The sequence below is a fragment of the Myotis davidii genome, unplaced genomic scaffold (genome assembly GCF_000327345.1).
Source record: "Myotis davidii unplaced genomic scaffold, ASM32734v1 scaffold71, whole genome shotgun sequence".
Taxonomy (NCBI): Eukaryota; Metazoa; Chordata; class Mammalia; order Chiroptera; family Vespertilionidae; genus Myotis; species Myotis davidii.
In genome coordinates, this window is record NW_006283588.1 from 1,659,419 (window position 1) to 1,670,264 (window position 10,846).

At 37.2% G+C, this 10,846-nt stretch overlaps 1 protein-coding gene across 1 annotated transcript in view; it reads right to left on the reverse strand.

The window, feature by feature from the left end:
* The window catches only part of SGCZ (sarcoglycan zeta), a 633,314-nt gene that overhangs the window by 43,899 nt on the left and 578,569 nt on the right, over nucleotides 1–10,846 (reverse strand). Inside the window, exon 5 of the mRNA XM_006753775.2 lies at nucleotides 2,544–2,666. Coding sequence (XP_006753838.1) covers nucleotides 2,544–2,666 — 123 coding nt within the window. The remainder of the gene's footprint in view (nucleotides 1–2,543; nucleotides 2,667–10,846) is intronic.

Sequence of the window (10,846 nt, forward strand, 5' to 3'; positions counted from 1 at the left end):
TGTGCTTGTGTCTGTGAGAAACAGAAATGTGCCTGGAGACTTGGGGAGGTGGTGGTGATTCTAATCAGTTCAGTTACTCTCCGTGCATCTGTTAACAATGTGGAGAGGCACGCTCATTCTTTCATCCTCAGTGCTATTCCTCAAGCCCTTACAAAATTATGTTGGATTCAGAAATGATGGCCTCAGGATTACATTATTTTGTTATTTGGGATCTTCTGGAATCATATCGTACATAAATCTATTGTAAAACTGATTAATTTTATTGGGAAATATAGATCAATCAAGAATATATGAAGTTGGGATCTTCTGGAATCATATAGTACATAAATCTATTGTAAAACTGATTAATTTTCTGAGATAATTGGGAAATATAGATCAATCAAGAATATATGAAGAATAAATTCAGTTATGTGTATAATTTTGAGATAGAGAAATGGAAAAAGAGAGCCAGAGTGAGATAAAAGTAGTTGTCCCTCTATACATACATATATTCATATATACTATTCATATATACTATACATACATACACACACACATTCACACATTCACAGAGTGGGAGAGAGAGCAAGAAAAAAATGAAAAGGTTAGCAGAGATGACTGCCTCAAGACAGTTAATTAAAAATCAGAAAAACTTAGATTTTTCAGGAGGCACATTCTCCTCTGACTTAATGGCTCAAATTATAGTCCAAGGATACGAAGGTAACATAAAGATCAGAGAAAGTTAAAATTCCATGAATCCTAAAAGCTGTCAAGAGCTCTAGAACTTCCCTTCATTTATGAATGCAAAGTACCCCATGGGAATATCTGAATACCGATTAAATAATTTTGGGGTAACTGTGGCCTGCACTAAATGCTATCTCAGAATTTTGCTGGTTTCAAAGCTGATTACCAGTATGCACTATCAAGGTTCAAAGATTGCTAAATATTGGAGTCAGATGTGCCCAATATCCCTGAGTGCATTTCTAACCACATACCCAACTTTTCTACCAACCAGCAATTCACATGTTAGCGCAAAGGGCCCTAACAGTCAATATCCTTAGTGATTTGTCTGTGTTCTACACTAACCATATCTTCATGCTTTTTAAAGTCTCCCTCGCCCCCATCACAGGTCTTAGGCCAATTTGGTTAATTTTTGCCTCATATGCATACCTCCTTTCCTGACCTTTCCAAGGAATTTTAATTAAAAAAGGAAAATAAGGCAGATGGACAGTAATAGGGGCCACAACCAAACACCAACCTGATGTTACAGGCCCCAGCTACTCAGCAGGACACCCTCACAAAAGATAGGACATGAGGCTGGTAATGGGTTGTGAGCAATCACAGGGATGCCCGATGAGGATCCCTTTCACCAACCCTTGTTGAATTTCATTGTTATTTAATAGTAAATCTTTCTTGAAGTCCACGCAGCCATGTCTGGGACATTGACAATAATATTATTTCTCTTTATTAATAAGAATAAAGATCTAACCTTTACAACGTCTTTATTATGTGTGGAAAACCTTCTAAACATACAGATGCACACACAGGCATGCATGTGCACACACACGTAATTGGACACTAAATTTATCATTATCATTTAGATTAAGAAAAATTGGAGGCGTAGATGATTTATATAAAATATTGAATAGTAGAGAGAGGATTCAACCCCAAAACCCATGCAGAGCAGAGGCCAGTTACCATGCTAACTGCTCTCACAGGGCGCAGAGAATTAAGTTGGACCTAACTACATATGACAGATATCCCAGAAGCTGTTCCCAAACTCCTATCTGGATAACACTAAGTCAAAGATATTTCATCGTTTTTCTTTCTTAAAATAATGTGGGCCTCTTTGGCTAGTTTTAATAAAACATGTGTTATTGTTGTGAATGAAATAATTGAATAGAAATTGTGCTTAAAGTTGTCTTTAAAAATTATTCGCTGATCCCAATCATCCCTTTAACTTTCTGTTTTTTGGTGTGTGTGTATTTTTGTTGTTGTTGTTGTTCTTGCTTTTCAATTTCAGTTGTTGATTGAATTATGATCCTAATGTTAGGACCCTAATTTAATAACGCCTAAATAATATGTGATCAGCACTATTTCTCGGTTTATATACTTCTTAAGATAATTATGAGCCCTAAAGAACAATCATTTAGTTTACTTATATTATAATCTTTCCCCTACTTCATTTTAAAGTTGGTATTTACACTTTAGTTCTCCTTTTACATATCTTTTATTTTTAAATAATATCTCTATATTTTATTTGTCTATCACCTATAAAAAGCTTTATTTAGTGTTTGACCTACCTTTTATCTTCCACCATTCATACCCACTTTCCTCCACCTATCCCTCCCTGAGACTCACAGCCTAATTATACATCAACAAGGCTAATGTTTACATCCACAACCAGGCCCTTCTCCTTAAAGACTGTTGGAAACTCAAACATTGTGACATCATGTGAAACTAAATTTTGGACATGGGGATCACACACCTCATAAAGTAGCTTTTTTCCAGTGATAAATTCTTTCAAGAAGTAAACAATGTTTCAATACCTCAATCTACAGTACCTGTAACTTTCAGCTTTTCAGCCCCAATGGTAATCTCATCTTCATCTGCAGAGAACAGCACCCTGCCATCTTCGCTTGCTCTCACTTCAAATCTTTTACACTGAGCTTCCACAGCATCAGCTCCTATGGTCAGAGGGAAGGTTTAAAAATGAAACTGGTAAGCAGGAAATCATCAATATGTATTTTTAGAAAGATAAGAGAAATGCATATATTGTTTAGTTTATCTTGGCAATAGGTTTTCACCCAAATTAATATTTTTAATTGTTATACTTTTCAGTAGCCTGAACAATTTGGAAGAATATTGCTGGGCTAAGATGGCTGGGCATACACCTGACATCTAAATGTCTGACGTGATCCAAAAAATGTTTGTGGGGTTAGCTAGTTCAAAACTCTGTATATAAACAAGGAGAGACAATGTCTGCTTTGTTCTTGGTTGCAGCCTGAAAATGGGGCATTACACTGGCACCTGCTGCAGGCTCAATAAATACTTATGGGCTGAATGACTCGTGTTTTCTCTCTACAAGCAGAAAATAGTGCCCATACCTGCCGCATCACAAGATAAAGCATTATTCAGCTGTGAAACTTTAGTTAGTTTACATTCCAGAGTCTAATATTGAAATTTGTTCACTCTTTACTATCACTGAATGTGAACCCTTTAATAATCTTGCATGCATATATATATTTATGTATATGTGTTTATGTGCTCCCCAACATGTCTTCTAATAAAATGTTTTCTTGATTTGTTAAAATATAATATTAAATAGATATAATTACAATATAGAATTGAAATCTATTTTCAATTTATTGGATACTTTTTCATATTAATCCATTCACAGACTACAAACCCATCCCCCATATTTGGAAAACACAATTCCTATGAGAGTTTGGAGGGCTTCAGTAAGAAGCTAAAACAGGTCAGAGGGTGAGGAGTTGTTACTTCCATAACATTTATTTGTTTTCTCGTATGGATCTATATCTTCCCCTCTTGTTAATATTTGGAACATCCCTCCTCTGACATATACTTACATTAGAAACTTTTGCAAGTTACAATCTAGCCCAGTCAGGGACCTAGGCATAAAACACTCTGTGCATACTTCTTTTCATTTATGTTAGCATGTGCTATAAACTCAATGTTTGTGTCTCCCCAAAATTCATACACTGAAATGTTGACCCCCAGTGTAGTGCTGTTAGGGGGACAGGCCTCTAAAAGGTAATCTGGCCATTAGTGCGGAGCCCTTGTGAATGGGATGAGTGCCCTTATAAAAGGACATCAAAAGTGCACTCTCTCTGCAGTCCTCCAAGGGAGGACACAATGACAATTTGGTTGTCTGTGAGCCAGTAAGAGGCCTCTCACCAGACACTGGATCTGTTGGTACCTAGATGTTGGAATCCCCAGTCTCCAGAACTGTGACAACTTTATTTTTGTTGTTAAAGTCACTCATTCAAAAGTATTTAATTATGGCAGCCTAAACTAAGAAAATGTATTGCCATTATTTATTAAATACTAGAGATCCGGTGCCTGCATTCATGCACTGGTGGAGTCCCTTGGCCTGGCCTGCAGGAATCAGGCTGAAACCAGCTCTCCAACATTCCCTGAGGGGCCCTGGATTGCAAGAAGGCACAGGCCAGGCCGGGGGAACCCACTGGTGCACGATTGGGGCTGGGAAGGGGCCGAAGGAGGGCTCCAGGGCGTGTCTAGCCCTTCTCACCCGGTCCCTATTGGCCAGATCCCAGCAGCAAGCTAACCTACCAGTTGGAACGTCTGCCCCCTGGTGGTCAGTGTATGGCATAGCAACTGGTCAAAAGGTCAGACACATAGCATATTAGGCTTTTATTATATAGGATATGACCCTCTGAAATTGAAAACATGAAATCATTATTGTATTCCAAAATATCCTCTAAATTTAAAATTGTGTCTGGTTTCCAGTGGGTGCTTAGTAGGAAAATGTTAGGTAATTAGATTCTAGACTTAAGCTTACTTTCCTTTTCTTAGTCCTCAGCCCTACACCCAATCCTAGCCCATTGGCTTTAGTAACTTAAACATTACCATCACCATAGCTTCTGAGGATCACTGAACAAGAGGAAAAAGTTAATCCCAAACCCTGATAACATGTGGGATAACTTTCTGAAAATAAGATGTATATGTTTTTTTTTACATTCTGTAACTACATACATTTTTTCAGGTCAACATAGAAAATTTGAAAAGCTGCTATGACAACCCCATAGGCTGTCAAGTTTAAAACAGCATGAATTATATTTTAAAATCAGTTCTCTATCTTTCTTTAAAACAAAGAACTTTCTTTACAGAATTTAATGACAATATTGAAAACAACTATGGAAGACCTATTGCTCTTCATAACAGTCATTGCATTTGGTCTTCGAAAAGTTATTTCAGCAGCCTGCATTCAGTTGAATGTATTTTCTTCGAATTATGGTCTACATTGTTCCTTGAATTTTTGAACATAGTAATAAAACTGGGTAATATTTGAAAAATGTCAAGGCCAATGTATTGATAAATGTGAATTGTGAATTTTGTGGCCTCTATGTTTTAATCTTTCTTCAAGGAACTCAGGCATATATTCAATATAAACTTTCTGAAAGATATTATAGCTATTATGCACATAAAACTTTAACATATATATTATGTTACTTCCTTCACATATACTTAATTATTGGGTGAATTGATCTGTACAATATATCACTGACTTAAATGATATTGAGGTGCATTAGATCACTACACACTACATACACACTTACTTACATTCATACCTACATATATAAGCAATACATACACACACTAGCAAAACTTTTCTTGGCATAATAGTTAATGTCATTATGTAAGAGATGCTTTATTAATATAAAAATGCGATATTGTATGTCATAAACTATTAGAACTGTAAGTAAAGTGTCTGAGTATGGCAAGGTAAGTTGAAATCTTAATTCATTAAATTTAAATAAGCAAAGCAACTAAGTGAATGCACCTGGAATAGAAGAGAAGCATCTAGGTTAAAAAAATGCATGTAGAATTATTAAAATGTATACACAAATTATTATTGCAGACTACACTTTATTCAACATATTAGTGTAATGACAGGAGACAAAATTGCAAGCAATTAGCAATGCATTGATAGCAAATAAACATTCACTTCAGAAAATAATTTTGACTATATTGTGCTTCTGTACATTGCTTTTCTGCAAATGAAAACCAATAAATATATGTAGTTGAGCATATATTACATTGTTGTGAATGTTTATGCTTAAATTTAGTATATTAGGCTATATAAAACTAAATTTATTACATCCTAACATGCACTGTGTTGTCTTATTCTGTTTTTTATGTTCCTGGCATCACAGGTTCTCCAGGTTGGGTCCACTTAGGATCCAGTGTACACAGGAGAGGTGATGTCCAGTTCAATTGTATCTCATCAGGTGACGCTTCCAGTGTTGCCAGAGAGCAATGTGCCTGAAGACTCTGGGTAAGGAGTTCTATTTCCTTAAATAGATCATAAAAGATGGGGTTGTTCAGGCACTTCTATATTTTATTAGTTATCTTAAACACCAAATCACTAACTAAAGTATGGAAACTAAATGTTTCCTTAGGTATATCTCTGAGGAAATTTATTCTAGCAACTTCAAAATCAAACAAAGAGCAGTCAGGGATAGAAGAAGTGAGAATTGGCAGGAAAAAGAGAGAACATATATAAGCAAAAGAATAGGTTCCATAAAAATATTGAAGAGTTCAATCCATATCAAAATATTTTCTCTAGTTCATTTAATGTTCTATGTATTCTTCACAAAGAAACAAACCAAAATAACAACTAAGCTAATTTCTTTGTTACCCTGGGATACTGTTCCATTGCCTTTTAAAACATCCACATTTCTTACAGTCATATTCAGTAGCCAAAGGCATGTTTTGATGGGAAGTAGAGAGGCTCTAATAATTTATCTATTGTCTTTGAATTTTCTACATTGAATCAGCCATATACATGAATTGGAAAATTTTACTCAATAGAAATCTCCAAAGGTGCTAAAATAATATATTACCACTAGAGGTCCAGTACACGGATTCATGCACTGGTGGGGTTCCTCAGCCTGGCCTGTGCCCTCTCATAATCTGGAACCCCTCAGGGGATGTTGGGCTACCAGTTTCAACCCGATCCCTGCAGGCCAGGCCGAGGGACCCCACCTCATGCACCGGGCCGGTTTCGGCCAATCCTGCACCAGGCCTTTACTATGCATATACGATCTTTGGTTAATCTCTTCTGTATAACTACAATTTTATTTGTCTGTCAATACTTTCTAGGCCTTGAAAATGAGTATTATTAAATGATTAGAAATCCCCATGAGAAAAATAAAAACAAGATTCAATATACTCAACTAAATTCAGTGTTCTAAAAGTCCCGATTTAGAATTATCGTGGGCCAAACAAAACAAAATTGGAAATAAAAAATGAAGCTGCTTTAATGAAATATAGATGTAAAGAGGCCCTGTATTTTATTTTATTTCACACTATGTGTGTCCTTACAAACTTCATGGGAAATGTACTCCAAGTGTACTTGAGGAGGGGAGGAGAAGGAGAATAAGAAAGAGGTCACCAGGGCCAGGCTGGAATCTGCAATTCTCATAGGGTCCTGCCAGAGATCAGTTTTACCCCACACTCCCCCTGCTTTCCCAGCACATACACACACACACACACACACACACACAGGAACTGTCTTCTGCTTTGGAATCAGAGGAGGAGCCATTCTCCTCCAGCAAGTAGTGTTGCTACAAAAACTCTGACGTTACATTCTCCATTGTATTACTACTTGAGACTTCCACCCCATGTCTGGACCAGTGCATAACAATCCCTCAATAAAAATTTAAACTTTAATGAACTCCAATTCTTCCCATCATTTGTACTTCAGTGCTTTGTTAATTACACCCTCACCTATCTATACATCCTACAATCACATATTATTGGCCCCCTTCATCCTTTTTAAAAGTTATGAAAAACTTACACATAAAAAGATTATATAAATATGTTACCAACCACACAGACAAGTAAATAAGTATTATTAACAACATAGATAAAATATTCAATGCAACCTTTCCTTAATCACATGTCCCGGCCTTCCCTGGGGAGCTCCAGGGAAGCTCCATCACTCTCATTTTATAACTGTACTACTTACGTATTTTTAAAACAGTTTTTAAAATTGGCATGTTTTGAATTATATATAGGTATACACACATACCTTTCTAGTACTTATATTTTTTGGTGACTAGGTTTTTTGCATTCAACATTAAATTTGTTAGATTCATCTATTTCAATACATGTATCTCCAGTTTATTCATATTCACTGTTTTATTCTATCACTAGAGGCCTGTTGCATGAAGAGATTCGTGTAATAGGCCTTCCCTTCCCTTGGCTGCTGGCACCAGTTTTCCTCCTGCACACAAGACCTAGGCCTTTGCTCTGGCTGGCTTCACTACTCAGCAGGCCCCTGGCCATGAGGCCTCTATGCTCCACCTGGCACAGAGGCCCTGTGGCCTCGCTGCTCCACCTGGCACTGGGGCCATAATGCCTCGCTGCTCTGCCTGGCGCCGGGGCCATGAGGCTTCACTGCTCTGCCTGGCGCTGGGGCCATGAGGCCTCTCTGCTCCACCAGCCCCAGGGCCGTGATGCCTCTCTTCTCCACCAGCCCCAGGGCCATGATGCCTCTCTTCTCCACCAGCCCCGGGGCCATGATGCCTCTCTGCTCTGCCAGACGCCGGGCCCATGAGGCCTCAATGCTCTGGCCATCAAACTTCGCTCCACTGCCTGGGACCTAGTATGCAAATAAACCACCATCCTTGTTGGTGGTTAATTTGCATATCATGCTGATTAGCCAATGGGAAGCGTAGCAAAGTTACAGTCAATTACCATGTTCATCTATTATTATGTCAGATATGGATAGAGCACAGGTCAATGATCCATTTTCCACTGATAATCTTTTAGGTTGTTTCTGGGATATCAAAATTAGTAATAATGATGCTGTAAATCTTTGTACAAGATTGCTTCTATACTTTGGCAAGAATTTTCTAGGGCATATATTTGGGTGTGAGATAGTGGAAAATGCACTTTAAATGTAGTAGATAACAAAAAGCTATTTTTCAAACTGATCTTATCAATTAACATACCTCACAGAGAACATGAGAGTTCCCGTAGCTCTGCATTTTTGCAAACACTCATTGTTATCTGACTTCACTAGTTTTGCCAATCTGAGCATGTAAGAGATATGCCACTATGGTTTCAATGTACAATTCCTTGATTACTGTTGGAATAAATATCATTTAAATGCCACTTGTTTTCAGTCTTACAGACAATAGATTCCTCACAGTCAGTCCCTGGGGCCATTGGGGCTGACTCTTTAGAATGGTCCATTTCTTAGAGTGGTGTTATTTTCTCTGACCAAAGCAGTTAACTCATGCATACGCACCGACTGAAACACTCTCCTGATTTTTGCACTAAGTTTTGAAAGAGGCACATTCTTCTTTTCAGATCACAGACTCTGACCATGATATAAACTTGAAGCTTTTAAGTCAAGCTCCCATGTGGAAAAAAGTCTGCCTGAGAATTCATTCCAGCCACAAGAAAGGAACAGAATGAGAAAGAGAAGGACAGAGAGACAATCCTGAATAATTGCTTAAACAACTGAGTGCAGTCAGAGACAAACTAAGGTACCCCTGGACTTTCCAATGATATGAATAAATAAATTACTCACCACGCTCATGTTGAATAGTGCATACATTGTGATTTGGCTTTCTTTTAGTTGCATTTATATTACTCTTTATTTTCTTCTTCTTTATGTTTTTTGTGCAGTCATTCTCTCTCTCTCTCTCTCTCTCTCTCTCTCTCTCTGTCTCTCTCTCTCTCTCTCTCTGTCTCTCTCTCTCTAATGGAAATCAATGCATCGTTACAAAAATTCATCAGTGTCTAATTTAAACATATATATTTCTGAAATGATGCTGTTGAGAAGGCTACTATCATATACTGAGCAATTTCTCTTATAGACATTTCTATTGGGCAAACTAGAGTTCTATTTAGGTTTTTCTAAAACCTGGCCTTAAGTATAAATGTAATCTTTTACACTTATATTCTTGTTATTTTGGTGATTAATACTAATAATAGTACTTATAGACTACCTAGCCAACCATTTCCTAGACTACTATGGTATTTTTTTTCCTGGGCCTGGTCTCTATGAACTTTAAGCATCAGGTAAAATCTATCTCTTTATTCCACTTATGTTGACCAAGTTGTTTAAGAGAAGTGAAAGTGAACATTTTGGCCTATTGTTTTGTGTAAGGGTCCCAATCAAACTACATATGTGCAAAATATTCTGGTTTTTAAATAGTATACAAACATAAAATTACAGCACTTCAAAATTGTATATGCCACAAAGTTTGTGGGTGACTTATCGTTCTTCAAAAATTGTTTACATCTTATATCCATTCATGCTCTTTCAGTTCATAAAGTTAAAATAGAAATAAAAAAGGCATATCGCATGAAGTGAATAAATGTTTTCTGATAGAATTATTACCTCTGAGTGGACTCAATGAATGTTTAAGTAATGAGACAAGATTAACTAGAAAGGCAATAGAGGAGATAAAATAGAATACTAAAAAGCAATCAGCTGATGAAACAGGGCAGGAATGGAAAATAAGACGATCAAAAATAGAAGAAGTAAAGAGAAAAGAGACAGCAAGGTGGTGTATTTAAATGGAAAGACATCGACAATTACAGTCAAATATAAATGGGCAAGAACTAAACACTACAATAAAAATTTTACCATGTTGCCCACAGCATATCACAGTGTAGATTCCCTCCGTAGGTAGGAGTGGGGCTCAAAACCAAAGAGACTGGGGAAAACATATGCTGATGTCAGTAATCCTCAGAGAGACCTAGAGGTCTGATGCCACCTAATGGAAACCTTATTTTTTTTAATGTGCTGTTGTTTTTCTTTTATTTCTTTATTGATTAAGGTATTAAATATGTATTCTTCTCCCCCTATGACCCACCACCCCCGCCACTCATGACCTCAACCCCTTGATGTCTGTGTCCATTGGTTAGGCCTATATGCATGCATACAAGTCCTTTGGTTGATCTCTCCCCCTTCCCCCACCCTCCCTTACCTGCCCTCTGAGGGTTGATGGTCTGATCAATACTTCTCTGTCTCTGGATCTGTTTTTGTTCATCAGTTTATGTTGTTCATTGTATGCCACAAATGAGTGAGATCATGTGATATTTATCTTTCTCTGACTGGCTTATTTCACTTGACATAATG